Raw genomic sequence first — 24,064 nt, forward strand, 5'->3', positions numbered from 1 at the left:
TTCTTTTTATTTCTTTTTCTTCTCTGATTGCCGTGGCTAGGACTTCCAAAATTATGTTGAATAACAGTGGTGAGAGTGGGCATCCTTGTCTTGTTCCTGATCTTAGAGGAAATGCTTTCAGTTTTTCACCATTGAGAATGATGTTTGCTGTGGGTGTGTCGTATACGGCCTTTATTATGTTGAGGTAGGTTCCCTCTATGCCCACCTTCTGAAGTTTTTTATCATAAATGGGTGTTGAATTTTGTCAAAAGCTTTTTCTGCATCTATTGAGATGATCATATGGTTTTTATTCTTCAATTTGTTAATATGGTGTATCACATTGATTGATTTTCGTACACCGAAGAATCCTTGCATCCCTGGGATAAATCCCACTTGATCATGGTGTATGATCCTTTTAATGTGTTGTTGGATTCTGTTTGCTAGTACGTTGCTGAAGATTTCTGCATCTATATTCATCTGTGATATTGGTCTGTAACTTTCTTTCTTTGTAGTATCTTTGTCTGGTTTTGGTATCAGGGTGATGGTGGCCTCATATAATGAGTTTGGGAGTGTTCCTTCCTCTGCAATTTTTTGGAAGAGTTTGAGAAGGATGGGTGTTAGCTCTTCTCTAAATGTTTGATAGAATTCACCTGTGAAGCCATCTGGTCCTGGACTTTTGCTTGTTGGAAGATTTTTAATCACAGTTTCAATTTCATTACTTGTGATTGGTCTGTTCATATTTTCTATTTCTTCCTGATTAGTCTTGGAAGGTTATACCTTTCTAAGAATTTGTCCATTCCTTCCAGGTTGTCCATTTTATTGGCATAGAGTTGCTCGTAGTAGTCTCTTAGGATGCTTTGTATTTCTGCGGTGTCTGTTGTAACTTCTCCTTTTTCATTTCTAATTTTATTGATTTGAGTCCTCTCCCTCTTTTTCTTGATGAGTCTGGCTAATTGTTTATCAATTTTGTTTATCTTCTCAAAGAACCAGCTTTTAGTTTTATTGATCTTTGCTCTTGTTTTCTTTGTTTCTATTTCATTTATTTCTGCTCTGATCTTTATGATTTCTTTCCTTCTGCTAGCTTTGGGTTTTGTTTGTTCTTCTTTCTCTAGTTCCTTTAGGTGTAAGGTTAGATTGTTTATTTGAGATTCTTCTTGTTTCTTGAGGTAGGCTTGCATAGCTATAAAGTTCCCTCTTAGAACTGCTTTTGCTGCATCCCATAGGTTTTGGATCGTCGTGTTTTCATTGTCATTTGTCTCTAGGTATTTTTTGATTTCCTCTTTGATTTCTTCAGTGATCTCTTGGTTATTTAGTAACGTATTGTTTAGCCTCCATGTGTTTGTGTTTTTAAAGTTTTTTCCCCTGTGATTCATTTCTAATCTCATAGCATTGTGGTCAGAAAAGATGCTTGATATAATTTCAATTTTCTTAAATTTACTGAGGCTTGATTTGTGACCCAAGATGTGATCTATCCTGGAGAATGTTCCAAGCGCACTTGAGAAGAACGTGTAAACTGCTGTTTTTGGATGGAATGTCCTATAAATATCAATTAAATCTACCTGGTCTATTGTGTCATTTAAAGCTTCTGTTTCCTTATGTATTTTCATTTTGGATGATCTGTCCATTGGTGTAAGTGAGGTGTTAAAGTCCCCCACTATTATTGTGTTACTGTCGATTTCCTTTTTCATAGCAGTTAGCAGTTGCCTTATGTATTGAGGTGCTCCTATGTTGGGTGCATATATATTTATAATTGTTATATCTTCTTCTTGGATTGATCCATTGATCATTATGTAGTGGCCTTCCTTGTCTGTTCTAACATTCTTTATTTTAAAGTCTATTTTATCTCATATGAGTATAGCTACTCCAGCTTTCTTTTGATTTCCATTTGCATGGGATACCATTTTCCGTCCCCTCACATTCACTCTGTGTGTCCCTAGGGCTAAAGTGGGTCTCTTGTAGACAGCATATATATGGGTCTTGTTTTTGTATACATTCAGCCTGTCTGTGTCTTTTGGTTGGAGCATTTAATCCATTTACATTTAAGGTAATTATCGATATGTGTGTTCTTACTGACATTTTGTTAACTGTTTAGGATTTGTTTTTGTAGGTCTTTTTTCTTCCCTTCCTCTTCTCTTGTGATTTGATGTTTATCTTTTAGCATTGTGATTGGGTTGCTTTTTCTTTTTCATGTGTGTATCTATTGTAGATATTTGGTTTGTGGTTCCCAAAAGGTTTTGACATAGCAGTCTATATATGTACAAGACTGTGTTAATTTGCTGGTCTCTTAATTTCCAATGCATTATCAATATCCTGCATTTGTACTCTCTTCTCACGACTGCTGGTTTTAATATCATATTTGTGTGTGGATGATTTCCTACCTTTGCTTTATGTTTTTCTTAACTGGTGAGCTTTCCCATTCATAATTATCTTGATTCTAGTTGTGGTCTTTTCTGCCTACAGAAATTCTTTTAGCATTTGTTTCAAAGCTGGTTTGGTGGTGCTGAATTCTCTTAGGTTTTGTTTGTCTGTAAAGCTTTTGATTTCTCCGTCAAATTTGAATGAGAGTCTGCTGGGTAGAGTATTCTTGGTAGTAGGTTTGTCCCTTTCGTCACTTTAAAAACATCAGCCACTCCCTTCTGGCCTGCAGATTTTCTGCTGAAAAATCAGCAGATACCTTATGGGGATTCCCTTGTATGTTATTTGTTTCTCTTCCCTGTTGTTTTTAATAGTTTTTCTTTGTCTTTAATTTTTGTCAGTTTGATTAGTATGTGTCTCATCATGTTCCTCCTTAGGTTTATCTTGTATGGGACTCTCTGTGCTTCCCAGACTTGAGTGTTTCCTTTCTAATGTTAAGGTTGTTTTCAGCTATAATCTCTTCAAATATTTTCTCAGGCTTTCTCTCTTCTCCTTCTGGGACCCTATAGTGCTAATGTTGGTGCATTTAATGTTGTCCCAGAGGTCTCCAAGACTGTCCTCATTTCTTTTCATTCTTTTTTTTTATTTTGTTCTGCAGCAGTGATTTCCAACATTCTGTCTTCCAGCTCACTTATTCATTCTTCTGCCTCAATTCTTGTGCTATTGATTCCTTCTAGTGTATTTTTCATTCCAGTTATTGTATTGTTCATCTGTTTGTTTATTCTTTAGATATTCTCTTTGTTAAACATCTTTTGTATCTCTCAATCTGTGCCTCCATTCTTTTTAGAAATTTTGGATCATCTTTACTATCATTACTCTAAATTCTTTTTCAGGTAGTTTGCCTATCTCCACTTGTTTCAGTTGTTCTTGTGGGTTTTTATCTTGTTCCTTCGTCTGGAACATATTTCTCTGCCATCTCATTTTGTCTAACTTTCTGTGTTTGTGGTCTTCTTTCCACTGGCTGCAGGATCGTAGCTCCTCTTGCTTCTGGTGTCTGCCCTCTGGTAGGTGAGGTTGGTCCTGGGGCTTGTGCAGGCTTCCTGGTGGGACTGGTCCCTACCCACTGGTGTGTGGAGCTGGGTCTTCTCCCTCTGGTGGGCAGACCATGTCAAAGGGTGTGTATAGAGGTGGCTGTAAGCTCAGCACGGCTTTAGGCAGCTTGTCTGCTGATGGGTGGGGCTGTGTTTCTATCCTGCTGGTTGTTTGGCCTAAGGCATTCCCGCACTGGAGCCTGTAGGCTGCTGGGTAGCACCAGGTCTTGGTGCCAAAATGGCAACCTCTGGGAGAGCTCAAGCCAATCAATATTCTCTGGGTCCTCTGCCACCAGTGTCCTTGCCCCCCCCCCATAGTGATCCAGAGCCAATCCCAACCTCCCCAGGAGACCCTCCAAGACTCATAAGTAGGTTCAGCCCAAGCTCCTATGGAATTACTGCTTTGTGCTGGGTCCCAGTGTACATGAAACCTTGTGTGTGCCCTCCAAGAGTGGAATCTCTGTTTCCCTCAGTCCTGTGGAGCTCCTGCACTCAAGCCCCACTGGTCTTCAAAGCCAAGTGCTCTGGGATTCCTCCTCCTGATGCCAGACCCTCAGCCTGGGGAGCCTGAAGTGGGGCTCAGGACTTTCACTCTTGTGGGAGAACCTCTTCGATATAATTATTTTCCAGTCTCTGGGTCGCCCACCTGGCGGGTATGGGATTTGATTATGTTATGAAAGCGCCTCTCCTACCATCTCATTGCAGCTTCTTCTTTGTCTTTGAATGTAAACTATGTTTTTAGGTAGGTTCCAGTCTTCTTTGTCGATGGCTGTTCAGCAGTTTGTTGTGATTATGGTGTTTTCATGAGAGGAGGTGAGCTCAAGGCCTTCTACTCCACCATCTTTTCCAGAATCAAGGGGCTGCTTTTAGTTTGGATGCTTACTGTCTCTTTCCTCAGCATGGGCTGGCTGTTATCCCCTTGATATGGGGTGTGCAGGTGCAGCAGCCCTTGTGCACTCCCAAGACAGTGTGGGCAGCGCTTGGCAACTTCTTGCAGATCTCGTAGTGGTGGCCCGTGCCTGCCTATGGAGCCCATGATTGCAGTGGTGACTTGAGCCCACCCCCAGAGCTTCTGTAGGCAGTGTCCCGTTGCCTGGGAGCACTTACAGGGAAAGAAGCACTTATGGTGGTCCTGCCCCTCTCCTCATGTGCCCCTAATAGTGGCACCTTGCTTTTCTGGCAGGCGCCAGCTTCTTCTGAGTACACCCTCAGGTGCCACAAGCTAGCCTCTGCAGACTGTCTCTGCACAACCAACCCCAGTCCTTTCCCTGGGTCTGACCTCTGAGCATCCAGTCCCCACCTGCATCAACAGAGGAGCATCTCAGTCTGGAGAACGCAAGGTGGTGGTGCCGACCTTCTGTGCAGGTTACTCTCCATTTTGCCTTCTGCAAACCGGTTGCTGTGCTCTCCTCCTAGGCTCTGAAGCTCCCCCTCCCTCCAGGCTGATCCCCCACCGGTGAAGGGACTCCCAGGGTGCGGGAACCTTTTCTCCTTCACAGCTCCCTCCCTGTGGTGCAGGCCCGTCCCGATTCCTTTCTATTTCCTTTTGTCCTACCCAGTACTTGGAGGTTTTCTTGTCTTTTCAGAAGTTTGAGGTCTTCTGCTGGCGTTCAGTAGATGTTCTATGTGAATCGTTCCACTTGCAGATGTGTTCTGAATGTTTTTGTGGGAGTAGGTGAGCTCCCTGTCCTACTCCTCCACCATCTTGATCCCCCAGCCTGTAACTGTATTTTGAGATAGGACTTTTAAAGAGGTAATCAAGTTCATAAAGGTGGGGCCCTAATCCAAAAGGACTGGTGTCCTTACAAAAGGAAGAAGAGACATCGTGGATGGGCACGCACACAGAAAAGGCCATGTGAGGGTATGGAGAGAAGGCAGTCATCTGCAATCCAAAGAGAGAGGCTGCAAGAGAAACCAAACCTTACAGACACCTTCATTTTGGACTGTCAGCCTACAGATCTGTAAGAAAATAAATTTCTGTTGTTTAAGCCACTCAATCTGTGGTATTCAGTATTTTGTCACGGCAGCCCTAGTAGACAAAGAGAATAAGTTTATGAAAAGATGGCAAATATCATTAGATCTCAGGAAAATGGAAATTAAAACAACAATGATATACTACTACACACTTAATAGAATGACAACGTTAAAAAGACTGAGAATCTGGCAAGGATGTGGCGCACTTGGAACTTTCAGACAATAGTGGCAGGAATGTAGAAATGGCACAAGCACTTTATAAGAAATTGCCGAACTGTTTTTTAAAGTTAAACACACACTTACCATACAACCCAGCAATTCAGTCCCTAGGCATTTAACCAAGAGCAATGAAAACAAGTATCCACAAAAAGACTTGTACATAAGTGGTCACAGAATTTTATTCATAATATCCCAAAACTGGAAGCAACCCAATTATCCATCAACTAGTGAATGGATAGACAATTTGTGGTATTCCACAGAATAGACTATCACTCAGCAATAAAAAGGAACAATCTTAATACATGAAATATCGGCAATTTTTAAAAACAAAAGAAGCCCGACACAAAGGAATATATATTGAATGATTCTACCTATAGGAAATTCTAGAAAAGGCAAATCTAGTCTACAGGAACAGAAAGCAGACTTATCCTTCCTTGGAGCTGGGGTTAGTTGGTGGGAAGCAGGGGCTGAATGCAAGGGAGCACAAGGTAACTATTTGGAGTGAAGGAAATGTTCTCTACCTTGACTATAATGTCGGTTTCACAGGTACATAAGCTTGTCAAACCTCATCAAACTTAAAATAGGTGTGTTTTATTGTATGTAAATTATTGCTCAATGAAGTTGATTTTAAAACATCAGACAGGCCCTCTGCAGCATTTAAACTACAGAAGAGAGGATAAAATGCCTTTAGTTAGCAAAAGGAGACCAGAGCAGACATTCAGAGAGAAGTACTGAGAGAGAGTAGCCAGCCACTAAGTGGCTTCAGATTTTCTGGCACTGCAGTTCTGTACCACACAGAGAATAACAATAAACCTTCTTTTTTTTTTTTTTTAAGATGATGGTGCCCTGAGAGAACCTTTGTTTCTTCAAACTAAAGGAAACTAACAAACCAACTGACTGACTACTCAAAGTTTCTGAATTTCTATTTTGGTTCCTTCAATAGTATCTGGCACATAATAAACGTGCTGAATGCATGAATGATGCACTGATGACAGTGTTATCAATCATACACTTTGCTGATTGGAATTAATGTTTTACATTAAAAAAGCAGTTCCATGGTTTAAAAAAACTTTAAAAATAAACTTATTTTTAATTCTCAAACAATGAAGGCAAATGCCCTTTTGCAAAATATGTGGTAACACACTGTAAAAAACAAATCTAAAAAATGAATTAGCATGGCAACACAAACGTCAGAGTACCAGCTGAGATAAGCCATTTATTTGAAAAGGATTTAACAATTTATAGCACAATATAAGAAATTAGCTTTGCTAATGGATACATAAATTCTTTTTGTCTGATTTTTTGATAGAACACAGTGAAAATGACTTAGAGAAAATAATGCCACAGATATATCTAAAATGTGAATGAAGCTGGAAGCAGCAGAGGACCACACACCATGAAATGTAAACAGAGGAGAAAAAAGCTAGATGCCAGACAGGAAGAGAAGAACCAGAAGAGCAGTCTCTACAAATAGAGGTAAGTATAACCAAGACTGAAATAAGAAATCTGATAGTTCTTAAGGCAAAAAAAAAAAAAAAAAATTAGAGTGATCAATTATTCCTTAATATGCACAGGAATTCTGCAGAATAAGTAAATTTCTCAAGGTTCATTTTTAAACTCTTCTCAACCTTATGGAATCTTGCTTTCGATAATTAGTGATTTATGTCAGGGCAAGCCACTTCCCTCCAAAAGAAAGAAATAATTTTTCTCAAATAATTGGATTAGACCTACTGCCACTAATTAAAACAGAGAATATATCATCTCTACATTCTTAGACAAACAACAACTATGTTTGATTAGCATGGTAAAATGAGCTTAATGGAGTCAGAAGATAAGAGAAGCTTTTAGAGGAGAGAGCATACTCTTCAATACATGCAAAACTTTTATTTTCTAGCTATAAACTTCAAAAAAGTATCACTCAAAGCTTGGTTGTAGTCACACAGGCTTATTTTGATTTTGGCATTTATTCACAAAGAACTCTTTCTTGTATTATGGGATGTAGCAAACTTAAAAAAAATAATTTACTTCTGAAGTAAAGAACAAATATATTTATGGTTACAACATACACATGCCTAGCCAATTTCCTTCTTATAATACTTGGATGAAGAAAGCTATGTCATCTTCAATTTACTGGAATTATTTACTAGGTACTATTATTAATACCACTAGGCATTACATTCAATAATAGTTAGGACCCAAAAGTTAGAAGTAAAACTTTTGTCTTACAACTTAAACAAACATTTGACTGAATTCATAAAATTGGATATTAATAATAAAAGTACCATTCTAAATGTGTAGAAAAATCACAACAGAAAACAAAGTGACAAGATAAATATTTTTAAAATTTCTAATTTGAGGTTTAATACAAGACTGTATTAAAACTGAAAGGAAAATGATATGTTTATTCATTCACTCATTTATTCCAAAAACAAATGCTTACTATATTACAAAGCATTATGTTAGTTAGATCTTGTAATCGATAAAAATATAAAAAATAACTCTTAAAAAAAACACAAATATCAAAAAAATCCTATCCTTAAGAGTCTTAAAATTACAAGGGGGCTTCCCTGGTGGTGCAGTGGTTGAGAATCCACCTGCCAATGCAGGGGACATGGGTTCGAGCCCTGGTCCAGGAAGATCCCACATGCCGCGGAGCAACTAAGCCCGTGCGCCACAACTACTGAGCCTGCGCTCTAGAGTCCGCAAGCCACAACTACTGAAGCCCGCATGCCTAGAGCCCATGCTCCACAACAAGAGAAGCCACCACAATGAGAAGCCCCGCGCACCACAACAAAGAGTAGCCCCTGTGAGCCACAACTAGAAAAAAGCCTGAGTGCAGCAACGAAGACCCAACGCAGCCAAAAATAAATAAATTTATTAAAAAAAACAAAAAATTTACAAGGGAAGTAAAGACATGTGCATAATACAACTAGCAACAAAATATATCATATACTGCACTGTATTTTGTATAAAGTGATATAAATTAAACAAAGACTCAGAGAAGAAAAGAATTTCCAGCATGTGATCAGCTTCATGTAGGAAATACTTTGAGTTGGATAATAAAAGGAAAGGTAGGGTGGAAAATGTGATGAGATCCCATACTGAGGAGATAGATACCATATAAAAAAAAAAAAAAGGAAGTGTTCTCAAAACTTCTCATGAACATATATTCCTAGGGGCTGGGGAGCACAGTCCAAAGCCCAAGATTTCTTTGAAATCTACTGTGTATTTTAAAAATAATATAAAATTTATGTTCTACTCTATTAAATATCTGTGCTTGCTTTAACATAAAACTAACATTTTTCCTCTCAAAATTTTCCAGCAACACTAATACTCCAAGAAGATGGGCCATGCTTATCCTGAGTGTGCTCCCCAAAGATGCCAGTCAGAAGCCGACAGTATGGAATGAAGGGCAGCACAGGTGGAAGGAGATGTGGCTCGGAGAGCAGAGAGTAGAAGGTATTTAACCAGCCAGGCTAGAACAGTTCAAATGTTATTCAGAGGACAGTGGGGAATCATGAAAGATGTATTTTGAACTGAGGATGACACTTGACTTTTTGGCAAGATTAGTCTGGCAAGACAAAGAGGATGAAATCATATTTTGGGGCATTTTTAAGCATCAGGTACTGATCTAGCTGCTGGGTAACTGAACAAAAAGGCAGAAATCCCTGCCCTTATGGGGCTTACATTTCAGTATGGGGAAATAAACAATAAATAAGTTGAAAAATGTAATGAGACCTGACAGGAAGAGATCACAAACAGGAGAGTGGTGACTGTAAAGGAAAGGTGAGGATGATTAGAAACAAAAGAATTCTGATTATGCCTAGGTGATTGAGATGAGAGTAGTACTAATATCAGAAATCAAGGAGTCAGAATGATGGTTCTATCAGAGGAGAATGGATAAAAATGGGTTGTTTTAGATTTGCAGGTCAAGAGGTGCCTACCGACCTAACAGATGAAAATCCAAGGTTCTGGGAGGTCAGGTCTGGAGACACAAACTTCATGACTACTTGCAGTCAGATACGAGTGGAAGCCACATGAGGGAAAAGGGAGAGAAGCAGAGAGCAAAGGGCAAAAGATCTGATAAATGTCCCTGAGGGGAGAAAAAAAAAATCAGGTCAGAGAAGAAAGAAAGAATCTAAGAGAAAATGAGAAAACATAGGTAATGACAAGGAGTAACAGGACGAAGACTTTGCAAAGGAGACGTCAGTATGTGTGCACACTTTTTTCTCCTTACCTGTTCATTCTTTTTCTGAACCCATTCCTTGTGCTTTTCTTCAGCAATTATCTTTCTCTTTTCACGTTTTTCCACTTCTTTCTTTTTCTCTAGCTGTTGATTTAATTCCTGTGAATTTTATTCAAGCAAAAGGCAACATTTAATAGAAGTACTCAACCTCACATATTTTTTTTAAAAAGTCTGAGGTTAACCAAATTAAACAAGAATATAGTTTCCTTTATAGAAAATATACCATTAGTGACAATAACTAACTTACTTAAGCAACTAGTCTATGGTGAAAGGAAGGCATTGGTAAAAAGTGTAAGTCATTTTTTAGAAATGCAAATAATTGCTTGGCAGCAAAACACTAGTTTCTTAGACTAAACTTCAGCTAAATTACCCTCATTGAAATCAACTTTCCTACACATAAATTTTGGCATCACTGTACACTACTGGCAGAAGCTCAAGAAAATTGCAACTTTTTTACAGTTATAAAAAGCTTCTAGGTTCTTGATGAAGATAAAGGGTAGGAATTAAATAATCCCTAAATTAAACTTTTAATTCAGAGTTACACCAAAGAAGAAATGTAGGGAAAAAAAGGATCCAGATTTTTCTTTGCTGATTTTATAGCTGCTGGAGTGTAAAACAAAACCACATTCATATCCTAGATTATTTAACTGCCTTGCTGTCACTCGAATCTACACGTTTGGGCATTTCCTCAGGAGAAAGAATGTGGAAAGTATGGCCAAATAAAACTACAAACTGAATGCCACCACTCTGTCACTCACCAGTTAAATTACTGCATTAGTTGAGAATGCTGTTCAAACTAGACTCCTAGGACTCTACTACCATAATTACTGGTTATTTTTTTTCTCTCTCCTTAGATACCAGAAATCGGATACTTTTATATGTCTTCCACTGGACCTCACTCCTCATCCCCATGCCTCCCTTTCCCAAGGACCTACCTACCTCAGCATGGGTGGCAGTGAGAAAGACAATTTTTCAACTCTCAGAGAATTCCACTGTGTTAAATGAAATGAAGATAAAACTTGACACCAAGAACATATCTTGTGTACTTGAGAACAACTGGTCTAAGAATACCTGTCTTCTGTGATCTCTCATCCTAAAATTCTGCTGCATCAGAAATAGCTTCCCTCACTCATTCAGAGTCTTCCAACTTTTAAACACTATATTCCCCCCATCCCCCCAAAGTAAAATATCCATCTTGGTTTTAAAAGGACTCTTCATTACCTCTGCAGCTGCTCTCCCTTGATTACTCACTTAATACTTTTTTTTTTTTTTAAATGGAGCACTTACTATAAAGATAGCAAGAACTGAGATGCAGGGATGAAATTCTAGAAGTCTCTGATGTAATCTAATTCCATATACACAAAATAATGAAGTGCTGCATTGCGAGATACTGTGTAGAATAAGAGCTCAGAAAAGATAACGGAAAGGAAGGTAAGATGAAAGGAGAAAGAGTATGGTCCAGGGTAGTAAAAATGAGCACCATGAGAGGACCAGTGAGGAGATGGCTTGACTAGAACGGGGAGGGGAGGTGACTAGAAAGTCAGACTGTGGTACCAACTAGATGGAAGAAGGTCTTTTGAGACAGGCAGAGTAAATTAAACACTATGAAGCAGGAATACATAGCAAAAGGGATGATTTAAAACTCTTAATGATAAAGGTTGAAAACTGCATTTGAAGGGATCAGAACTATTACGAGGGAGACGGACTAGGAGGTTGCCACAGCACATGAGGTGGAAGGGGACAAAAGTCTGGACTTGTGTCACAAAACAAGGGGGACTATGTGCATGTGCATGACAGACTAGATATAGATTTGACAACCACATTTTCCAAAATAGTCCTAAATTTGATCATCAAGAAAAGTAATTATTTAAATATATAACTAAAGATAGGACTGGTTACATTTATGTACCCTTTAAGATTCTTCATATAATTAAACTCAAAAGTCAGAAAAAAAATCAGACATTGTATTCCTATTTTATGGTTCACAAATTTTAGTTAATGCTGACATAAGAGTTAAAGATGAAGGAAGGGTCAAAAGTAGCTAGAAAATGCTACCACTGACCCAAACAGTGCTCTAATCTCAGGATGTCTGTTCAAGTACTTTGCAACCTCAGAATATACATCACATTCTGAGAAACAACCCTCCCTTCCAAGGCTGGCCCCTCTCAGAATTTCCCACCCTAAATGCCTCCATCTTTTTGCCACCAAGGCCAGCCTCTTCCAGACACAGCTGGAGTCTTCTCTCACAAGGCCCCTATGTCATCTTCTGGTACACCACTGAATTTCAACAGAATTATATATCTTCCCACAGAGTAAACACTTGATTATAGAAAACCAAAATCCAAAGAGGATCCTAAACATGCATTTTTAATTTCAATAGCTTTTGCTGACTTCCAAAGAAAGTTTTACCACTAAAGGTAACAATCAGAAAAACTCAATATCTGAGTTCCACCAACTTTATATCCTGCCCTATTCCTTCTTTAAGGGCTGATGAATGAAAAGGCCAAAGCATGATGGTGAAAAAAAAAAGCACCTGGATTATTCACAAATTAGATAATTTTTGATAATTTTTATAATTTAGAATAGACGATACTAAAATGTTAAAGCAAATGTTAAAAATTAAAATTAGCCAAAGGCCATAGAGAATTTAAGGCAGTCTGCTAAAGAATTTTTTTAAATAATAAAAATTTAAGTAAAATTTACATGCCCTACAAAACCAATATGCTAGCTTTTCACAATACTAATGTTCAATATTTACCACATTTTATCACCTCAACATAGTTACAAATGTAAAAAAAAATTGTAAGCATAATTTTGATGAGTTAAAATAATTTTTAACTCAATCTTACAGGGATATCTGAAACAAATCTAAATGTTGCTGAAATCAAATTTATGACGGGGGATGATCTTTTTAATGACCCAATTACCTTTAAATTTTCCTTCAAGATTTCAAGGAAGAATATAAGAAAGCCAGGGTAAATTTAAAATTAAATACTAAGTCTGACCCCTTTATTTCTAAAATGCATCTTGGTATTGTAGAAAAAAACACTTATTAAATTGGAAGTCAAAAAAACTAGGATCCAGTCCCAGCTTTGCCACTAACTGAAAAAACCTTGGCAAAGCTACTCTCTGGCCCTCATGTTTTAATAGGGATCTGAGATGAATTGTTCCTTGTGGTTAAAAATCTGTGCTTTTAATGATATGATTTATAAATAAATTAGAGAATACAGTAAATAAGGACAGAAAATAAGGAAAACATGACTTAGAAAATAAAACAAAGGGAAAGGCATGAAAAAAATGTGAATACCGCAATAGCTCAAAATAAGTTTATACCAAAGTGAGTAGTTTACCCATATGTTATGATATCCCTGGCATAACTGATATGGTTAAGACTCATGCTAAACTATTTTAACTGCTTCAGAGTTAAGTAATGACAGATATAAGAAATGTCCAATTACTAAATATATGAAAAGGTTTAAATCATTCAATTATACTCTGCTACCTGCTTAATCATTGAGGTGGGGACTTTATATTCATTATTTTAATCTGTTCTCAAAATAAATCTTCAGTAGTTATTATCATCTCCTTTAACACGTAACAACAACTAACTTTTACTAAGTGCTTCCTATATAATAGGCCACATCCTGCTGTTCACTTAGTCCCCAAAACACTATGAGGTGAATGTTATTCTCCCCTTTCACTGATAATCCAGGCAGAGAGAGGTTAAAGATCCAAGGTCTCAGTTTTGAATCCAGGATGTATGACTCAAGAACTTATGCTTTTAACCTCTCTACTACTGCCTCTCTAACATCTGGCTTATAGATGAAGAGACTGAGGCTCAGAGAAGTTAAGTAACTTTTCCAAGATCACAGATTTAGAACAGCAAGACTAGAATTTGAGCCTAGTTCCATGTTACTCCAAAGCCCAGGGTTCCTTATAATTTAGTGTAATTTAACTAACTTTATGGTAATGCTGACTCTAAAAATGACTTGAAGTGACCCTCCTTTTCTTAGTGTAACAAGTGACTTCTAGTGAGGCTGGAGATAAAGCTAAATACCATAAACTGAGCTCCACAATACCACTGATTCACTAGATCAGTGTTTTCCAAACTGTGAGTCTAAAACCAATGTCTGGGTTATGACTAGCCTTTAAAAAAAAAAGAAAAGAAAGAAAAATTAGAATAGAATAGAATATTGCCAGGTTCTGCACAAAATTAAGATATTTCAGATACATATGTAAGCAGGCATTACATATATGTATGCATTTGTGTGTGACATGAAGCAAAGTAGATTTCTCACTGTGAACAAATATTTTGAAAGTTACTAAACTAAATAATGGAATTAGTAATGTTAAAACTTGAGGTTGAAGTAAGAGAAGTAAGAGTCTGGGGTCTCAACAACACACTAATTCTGAAAATAAATGTAAAAGTATTTAGAAGGCTATGACCAAAGAGAGTGGCCAAGACGATGGAGGAGAGAGACCCTGAGCTCACCTCCTCTCAAAAGCACAACCAAAAAATCACAACTATCTACAGAACAACAATCAATGAAAAAGACTGGAACCTACCAGAAAAGATCTTCTACCACTAGAGACATAAAGAAGGAACCACAATGACGGGTAGGAGGGACAGACTCACATTACCCGCAAGGGTGGGCAACCCACAAAGTAGAGAATAAATACAATGCAGAGGCTCTCCCACAGGAATGAGAGTTCTGAGCCCCAGGTGAGGCTCCCCAGCCCTGGGGTCCAGCACTGGGAATACGAGTTCCCAGAGCATTTGGCTTTGAAGGTCAGCGGGGCTTAACTGCAGGAGACCCACAGAATTGGGGGAAAAGAGATTTCAAACTTAAAGGGTGCATACAAAATATTATGCATACTGGGACCCAGGGCAAAAGCAGTAATTTGATAGGAGCCTGGGCCAGACCTACCTACTGGTTTTGGAGAGTCTCCTAGGGAGGCATGAGGTGGCTGCGACGCACCCTGGGGACGTGGACACTGGTGACATGCACATTTGAGGGCATTCAGCTGTGTGAGCTGATGGAGGCTGCCATCTTGGCTCACTATCACCGAGACCTGGACCCACCCAAAACCCTGTAGGTGCCAGTGCTGGGATGCCTCCGGCCAAACAACTAACTGAACAGAGACACAGCCTCACCTACCAACAGACAGGCTGCCTAAAGACTTCCTGAACAAACAGCCACCTCCAGACAAGGCCCTAAACACAGCTTTCCCCATCAGAGGGCCAAGACCCAGCTTTACCCACGAGTGGGCAGGCACCAGCCCTTCCCACCAGAAAGCCTGCACAAGCTTCCGGACCACCTCATCCACCAGGGGGCAGACCAGAAGCAAGAAAACTACAATACCACAGCTCGCACACCGAGTCCAGCAACAGCAGGCCAGGCCCTACTCTGGGACCGCCTGGGCCCTGGCCCTGCCCACTAGAAGGCTAACACAACCTTTGGGACACCCTGGGATACCCAGGGATACCACAGTTGGGATCACAGTTGGGATACCCAACTGTGTCAGGAACCAGCCCCCCAACACCAGATTTAAAACAAGCTCTGGGATCCCTGGGCCCTGAAGCCAGGCTCCAGGACCCAGCTCTGCCAGTAGTCCTGCACTAACTCCAGGATTTGGCTTCACCTGCCAGTAGGTGGGCAACACTCCAGAGTCTTCAGGATCCTGACTCCAGCCACCAGTGAGCCAGCACTACCCCCAGGACCCCTTAAGGTTCTGCAACAGCTGCCTCACGACCAGGCCCCACTAAACAACAGCCAGCAGAGTTCACATAAGGCAGTGCCTGGCAACCAAATAGACTAGTGGCCAACCAAGCCTACTAGACCACCCACACAGTCAGCCTGCCAGAACAGAAGGACCCATGAAGGCATATAGCTTGGGTGACGAGACAGAAGTGCACTGCCGGAACACATAGGACGTCTCCTATAGAAGACTACTTCTGCAAGGTCGAGAAAGGTAACTACCCTGCCACATACGTAAAAATACAAATACCAACACAGACAGCAAATGAATATGTTCCAGATGAAGAAACAAGATAAAACCCAAAAAGAACTAAGTGAAGTGGAGATAGGCAATCTACCTGAGAAAGAGTTCAGAGTAATGATCATAAAGATGAGGAAAGAACTTGAGAGGAGAATGGATGCCAGAGCGAGAAGTTAGAAGTTTTTAACAAAGAATTAGAAAATATAAAGAACAGCCAAACAGAGATGAATACAATAACTGAAATGAAAAATACCCTAGAAGGAATCAATAGTAGACTAAATGAGGCAGAAGAACGGATCAGTGAGCTAGAAGATAGAGTAGTAGAAATCACTGCCACTGAAGAGAAAACAGAATGAAAACAAATGAGGACAGTATAAGAGACATCTGGGACAACATCAAGCATACAAATACTTGCATTATAGGGGTGACAGAAGGATAAGAGAGAGAGAAAGGGCCAGAGAAAATACTGAAAGACATAATAGCTGAAAACTCCCCTGACCTGGGAAAGGAGAATGTTACCCAAGGCCAGGAAGCACAGAGTGTCCCATACAGGATGAACCTAAAGACGAACACACCAAGACACACTGTAACCAAAATGACAAAAATTAAAGATAAAGAGAGAATATTAAAAGCAGCTAGGGAAAAGCAACAAATAACATACAAGGGAACTCCCTTAAGGCTATCCACTGAGTTTTCAGCAGAAATTCTGCAGGCCAGAAGGGAGTGGCATGATATATTTAAAGTGATGAAAGGGAAAAACCTACAACCAAGAATGCTCTACCCAGCGAGGCTCTCATTCAGATTAGATGGAGAAATCAAAAACTTTTCAGACAAGCAAAAGCTAAAAGAATTCAGCACCACCAAACCAGTGTTACAACAAATGTAAAAGAAACTTCTCTAGGCGAAAAAAAAAGGCCACAACTAGAAACAAGAAAATTACAAAATGAAAAAGCTCCCTGGTAAAGGCAAACATACAGTAAAGGTAGGAAAATATCCACACACAAACATGATATCAAAACCAGCAATCGTGAGAAGAAATTACAAATGCAAGATATTGGAAATGCATTTGAAATTAAGAGACCAGCAACTTAAACCTTGTGTATACATACAGAATGCTATATCAAAGCCTCATGGGAACCACTAACAAAAAATCTACAACAGATACACACACAAAATAGAAAAAGTAACCAAACACACCTCTAAAGATAGTCATCAAATCAGGAGAAGAGAACAAAAGAGAAAGGGAAGAAAAAAACCTACAAAAACAAATCCTAAACAATTAACAAGATGGCAAGAAGAACATACATATTGATAATTACATTAAATGCAGATGAACTAAATGCTCCAACCAAAAGACACAGACTGGCTGAATGCATACAAAAACAAGACCCATATATGTGCTGTCTACAAGAGACCCACTTCAGATCTAGGGACACACACAGACTAAAAGTGAGGGGATGGAAAAAGGTATTCCATGCAAACGGAAATCAAAAGAAAGCTGTAGCAGCAAAACTCATATCAGACAAAATAGACTTTAAGATAAAGACTGTTACAAGAGACAAGGACACTACATAATGATCAAGGGATCAATCCGCGAAGAAGATATAACAATGGTAAATATATATGCACCCAACACAGGAGCACCACAATATATAAGGCAACTGGTAACAGCCATAAAAGGAGAAATCGACAGGAACACAATAATAGTAGGGGACTTTAAAATCCCACTTACATCACTGGACAGATCATCCAGACAGAAAATCAGTAAGGAAACACGGGCCTTAAATGACACTTTAGACCGGATAGACTTAATTGATATTTATAGAACATTCCATCGAGAGCAGCAGACTACATATTCTTCTCAAGTGCACATGGAACATTCTCCAGGACAGATCACATGCTGGGCCACAAAGCAAACCTTGGTAAATTTAAGAAAGCTGAAATCATATCAATCATCTTTTCTGACCACAACACTATGAGATGAGAAATCAACTGCAAGAACAAAAAGTGTAAAAAACACAAACATGTGGAGGCTAAGCAATATGTTACTCAACATAGATCACTGAAGAAATTAAAGAGGAAATAAAAAAAAAAACCTAGAGACAAACAAAAATGAAAACACAATGATCCAAAAGCTTTGAGATGTAACAAAAGCAGTTCTAAGAGGAAAGTTTATGTCAATACAATCTTACCTCAGGAAACAAGAAAATCTCAAATAAACAACCTAACCTTACACCTAAAGCAACTAGAGAAAGAAGAACAAACAAAACCCAAAGTTAGTAGAAGGAAAGAAATCATAAAGATCAGAGCATAAATAAAGGAAATAGACACAAAGAAAACAATAGAAAAGATCAATGAAAGTAAAAACTGGTTCTCTGAAAAGATAAACAAAATTGATAAACCTTTAGCCAGACTCATCAAGAAAAAAAGGGAGAGGGCTGAAATTAATAAAATTAGAAATGAAAATGAGAAGCTACAACTGACACCACAGAAATACAAAGGATCATAAGAGACTACTACAAGCAACTGTATGTCAATAAATGGACAACCTAGAAGAAATGGACAAACTCTTAGAAAGGTACAATCTTCCAAGACTGAACCAGAAGAAATAGAAAATATGAACAGACCAATCACAAGTACTGAAACTGAAACTGTGATTAAAAAATTCCCAACAAACAGAAGTCCGGACCAGATGACTTCACAGGTGAATTTTATAAAACATTTAGAGAAGAGTTAACACCTATCCTTCTGAAGCTATTCCAAAAAAAACTGGAGAGAAAGGAACACTCCCAAACTCATTCTATGAGGCCACCACCACCCTGATACCAAAACCAGACAATGATACCACAAAAAAAGAAAATTACAGGCCAGTATCACTGATGAACATAGATGCAAAAATCCTCAACAAAATACTAGCAAACAGAATCCAACAATACATTAAAAGGATCATACACCATGATCAAGTGGAATTTATCCCAGGGATGCAAGGATTCTTCAATATCCACAAATCAATCAGTGTGATACACCACATTAACAAATTGAAGACTAACAACCGTATCACCATCTCAATAGATGCAGAAAAAACATTTGACAAAATTCTACATCCATTTATGATAAAAACTCTTCAGAAAGTGGGCTTAGAGGGAACCTACCTCAACAAACTAAAGGCCATATATGATAAACCCACAGCTAACATCATACTCAATGGTGAAAAGCTGAAAGCATTTCTTCTAGGATTTAGGAATAAGACAAGGATGTCCACGTCGCCACTTTTATTCAGCATAGTTCTGGAAGTCCCAGCCACAGCAATCAGAGAAGAAAAAGAAATAAGAGGAATCCAAATTGGAAAAGAAGAAGTGAAACGGTCACTGTTTGCAGATGACATGATACTACACATAGAAAATCCTAATGATGCTATCAGAAAACTACTAGAGCTCATCAATGAATTCAGTAAATTGCAGGATACAAAATTAATACACAGAAATCTGCTGCATGTCTATACACTAACAATGAAAGAGCAGAAAGAGAAATTAAGGAAACAATTTCATTTACCATCACATCAAAAAGAGTAAAATACCTAGGAATAAACCTACCTAAGGAGCCAAAAGACCTGTACTCAGAAAACTATAAGACCTTGATGAAAGAAACCGAAGACGACACACACAGATGGAAAGATATACCATGTTCCTGGATTGGAAGAATCAATATTGTCTAAATGACTACACTACCCAAGGCAATCTACAGATTCAGTGTAATCCCTATCAAATTACCAATGGCATTTTTCATAGAACTAGAACAAAAGAATCTTAAAATTTGTAAGGAAATACAGAAGACCCCAAATAGCCAAAAGACCCCAATAGCAGTCCTGAGAAAGAAAAATAGTGCAAGAGGAAATCTGGTTCCCTGACTTAAGGCTATACTACAAAGCTACAGTAATCAAAACAGTATGGTATTGGTGCAAAAACCAGAAATATAGTTCAATGGAACAGGATAGAAAGCCCAGAAATAAACCCACGCACCTATGGTCAATCAATCTTTGACAAAACAGGCAAGAATATACAATGGAGAAAAGACAGTCTCTTCAATAAGTGGTGCTGGGAAAACTGGACAGCTACATGTAAATGAATAATATTAGACTATTCTCTAACACCATATACAAAAATGAACTCAAAATGGATTAAAGCCCAAAATGTAAAGCCAGATACTATAAAACTCTTAGAGGAAAACATAGGCAGGACACTCTTTGACATAAACTGCAGCAATATTTTTTTGGATCTGTCTTTTATAGTAATGGAAATAAAAGCAAAAACAAATAAATGGGACCTAATTAAACTTAAAAGCTTATATAAACAGCAAAGGAAACCACAAACAAAATGAAAAGACAACCTATGGAATGGGAGAAAACATTTGCAAATGATACAACGAACAAGGGATTAATTTCCAAAATATACAAAAAGCTCATACAGCTTAATATCAAAAAAAACAAACAACAGAATCAAAAAATAGGCAGAAAATGTAAATAGACATTTCTCCAAAGACATACAGATGGCCCACAGGCACATGAAAAGATGCTCAACATCGCTAATTACAGAGAAATGCAAATCAAAACTACAATAAACTATCATCTCATGCTGGTCAGAATGGCCATCATCACAAATAATCTACAAATAATAAATGGTGGAGAGGGTGAGGAGGAAAGGGAACCCTCCTACACTGTTGGTGGGAATATAAATTGGTGTACCCACTATGGAGAACAGTATGGAGGTTCCTTAAAAAATTAAAAATTGAGTTACCCTATGATCCAACAATTCCACTCCTGGGTATATATCCAGAACAGATGAAAACTCTAATTTGAAAAGATACATGCATCCCAATGTTCACAGCACCACTATTTCAAACAGCCAAGACATGGAAGCAACCTAAATGTTCATCAACAGATGAATGGATAAAAAAGATGTGGGATATATACACACACACACACACACACACACACAATGGACTATTGCTCAGCCATAAAAATGAATGAAATAATGCCATTTGTAGCAACATGGATGGACCTAGAAATTATCAGACTGAAGTAAGTCAGACTGAGAAAGACAAATATCATATGGTATCACTTATATGTGGAATCTACAAAAATGATACAAATGAATGTATTTACAAAGCAGAAATAGACTCACAGACATAGAAAACAAACTTACGGTTACCAAAGGGGAAAGATGGGGGAGGGAAAAATTAGGAGCTTGGGATTAACAGATACACACTACTGTATATAAAATACATAAGCAACAAGGATTTACTGTATAGCACAGGTAACTATATTCAGTATCTTGTAATAACCTATAATGGAAAAGAATCTGAAAATGTGTATATATATGTGTGCATATGTATATATAAAACTGAATCAGCTTGCTATACATCTGAAACTAATACAACATTGTAAATCAACCATAATTCAATAAAAAAGAGAAAGAAAAAGACTGTGACTAGCAATGATATCAACAACAATACCAATAAAAACACCAGCCACCTTTATAATTTGTCTCATTTAATCCTCTAAACCAGGGGTCCCCCAACCCCTGGGCTGTGGACTAGTACTGGTCCGCGGCCTGTTAGGAACCGGGCGCAACAGCAGGAGGTGAGTGGTGGGCGAGTGAGCAAAGCTTCATCTGCCGCTCTCTATCGCTCGCATTACCGCCTGCACCATCCCCCCCTCCCCAAATCCGTGGAAAAACTGTCTTCCATGAAACTGGCCCCTGGTGCCAAAAAGGCTGGGGACCGCTGCTCTAAAAAACCCTGTGACCAGATAGCATTATTTTATCCTTACTGTAGAGATGAGGAAATGGAAGTGTAAAAGTTTAAATAAGCCTGCCTGACATCAAGCCATAAGGTCTTTCTCAAGTCCTGTGCCCTTCTAAGTAGAAACAAGTACTACTGTGTACTTTTCCAGGAATAAATTTGTATTTAGAATACAAAGTACACTGCAATAGGGAAATTGCAGAATGTACTGGTTTCTACAATCATTTGAATCATGCCAAGACTGCCTACCTGGCTAGAAAGCCATCACAGAAAGAACAACTAGTTTCAAAACTGAAATGGAAAATTTACTCCAAGAAGATCATGGAGGGCAAAGTTTCAATTCCAAGGATTTTACAGTAACAGGGATAGTAACAGATTAGAGTAAACTTAAATATGCAACAATAGTGAACTGGTTAACTATATTCTATTATATATTCAATACATTCTAAATATATTTTAATAATCTTAGCCATTTTTAAGTGATGCTATAAAAATATTTAATGATACAGAAACATATTAATAATGCAATAAGCAGAAAAAAGCAGGTTACAAAAGAGTGATCCTATTTATTAAAAACAAGACATATCCCTCACCACTCAAATCTACCTGGTTTCTGTGTCTGGATAGAGAGAATTCAGTTGGTCTAGATACTGGAGGATGTCAAACTATCCAAATCTATTTGGCTGCTAGGTTCTAAACAGCAAATGATAAGAGTTCAAAGAATGACGGATTCATGTGAAAATGTATCTCAAACTATTTTTTGAGTTTGGACAGAGTTCAGAGAGAATCACAAATACAAAAATGTCCACAAGTGAGGCAGGGAGGCAAAGAGAAACTGAAAAAACCTGAAAGCCCAGAAGATTCCCATCTCCCAGCACAAACTCACTCTGGGGCACATGCTCTGAGTGATATGGGGGTAGATTTCCAGCCTCTACTTCAATTTTTATTTCTCTTAAAAATTTTACCAAGTATATGCAGCTGACTTTAGTTAAATGTACATATGGTGACACTATATGAATATACATTTGCACATATGTTTTTTAAAATTTACATAGAAGAAAATGTGGAAGGCTATATGCCATAATATTAAGAATAGTTATGGGGACTTCCCTGGTGGCGCAGTGGCTGGGAGTCTGCCTGCCAATGCAGGGGACACAGGTTCGAGCCCTGGTCCGGGAAGATCCCACATGCCGCGGAGCAACTAAGCCCATGCGCCACAACTACTGAGCCTGCGCTCTAGAGCCCGCGTGCCACAACTACTGAAGCCCACGTGCCTAGAACCCATGGTCCATCCGCAACAAGAGAAGCCACTGCAAGAAGAAGCCTGCGCACCGCAACAAAGAGTAGCCCCCGCTTACCACAACTAGAAAAAGCCCAAGTGCAGCAATGAAGATTCATTGCAGCCAAAAATAAATAAATAAATTTATTTAAAAAAAAAAAACAAAAACAAACCATAGTTATCTTCAGGGGACAATTTTCATTTTCCCCTGAAAATATTATAAATAAAATAAAATTTCATAGAGATTTTCATTTTCCTAATTATGCTTAGCTGTATTTTCCAAATGTTCTTATAATGAACATGTATTATTTCTCCAGTAAGTTATTAATATCAATATAGCAAACTGATACAAGAAAATGCGAAAAGTCTGTTGTGAGGGATAATAACACTAACATTTTAATTTCGACAGCAGCTCTACTTTGTGAGCTCATGGATTAAATAGAAAGAATACTGTCTAGTTTTACCTCTAGAGCCTTCTGTTGCAGACGGTCACGTTCTACTTTTTCTTTGCCAACAAACCACACTTCCCACGGTGTCAGGCTGCTTTCTGGTAACTGCACCTGTTTCTGTTCTTCTTGGTTATCTTCGGATCCAACCACACTATTGCAAAAGAGAGGATACTACAGCACTTGTACTCAAAACTCTTTGGCTTAGCAGTCAAAATCACTTAGCTGTACAATGAAAGGAGAATTCCACGACATATTTACAATACTGTGATTTTTATATATAAATATGCTGAATTAATCATATATAAATATACACTTGAAAAACCATGAACAGAAAGTCCAATGTTTGAATTAGTTTATCCTTCAGACTGCCTTTGAATTCTCTCATCTTCTAAAATCACACCCAGTCCATTTGCCTCAATTACAACAATTTTTTTTATTCTTAAAAATCTTATATCTGGACTACTAATTACAACACATGATTCTAACCAGATCCTGAAGCAGACTTTTCCCTTTTCCTCCTTTAAATATTTCACGAAGGGAAGAATACATACCTACATAGCGAGGATGGTAAAGCTAATGTGGTAACAATTAAGGTTTTGGTGTGAAGGGTAGACAGAGTTCTTTACACTCTCAACTTTTCTGTAAGTTTGAAATTGTTTTGAAATAAAAAGGT

General features: G+C 38.3%; 1 protein-coding gene and 1 long non-coding RNA gene across 2 annotated transcripts in view; one reads left to right on the plus strand and one right to left on the minus strand.

Annotated features, from left to right (window-relative positions):
• LOC132369906 (uncharacterized) overlaps nt 1–9,035 on the plus strand; it is a 66,496-nt gene extending 57,461 nt beyond the window's left edge. Inside the window, exons 2-3 of the long non-coding RNA XR_009504486.1 lie at nt 6,928–7,094; nt 8,941–9,035. This is a non-coding gene — a long non-coding RNA (uncharacterized LOC132369906). The remainder of the gene's footprint in view (nt 1–6,927; nt 7,095–8,940) is intronic.
• The window catches only part of CCDC34 (coiled-coil domain containing 34), a 37,257-nt gene that overhangs the window by 8,550 nt on the left and 4,643 nt on the right, over nt 1–24,064 (minus strand). The window contains exons 2-3 of the mRNA XM_059929617.1: nt 23,407–23,542; nt 9,856–9,963 (exon numbers count right to left, since the gene is read on the minus strand). Coding sequence (XP_059785600.1) covers nt 9,856–9,963; nt 23,407–23,542 — 244 coding nt within the window. The remainder of the gene's footprint in view (nt 1–9,855; nt 9,964–23,406; nt 23,543–24,064) is intronic.

This window comes from Balaenoptera ricei, chromosome 8 (genome assembly GCF_028023285.1).
Source record: "Balaenoptera ricei isolate mBalRic1 chromosome 8, mBalRic1.hap2, whole genome shotgun sequence".
Classification (NCBI taxonomy): Eukaryota; Metazoa; Chordata; class Mammalia; order Artiodactyla; family Balaenopteridae; genus Balaenoptera; species Balaenoptera ricei.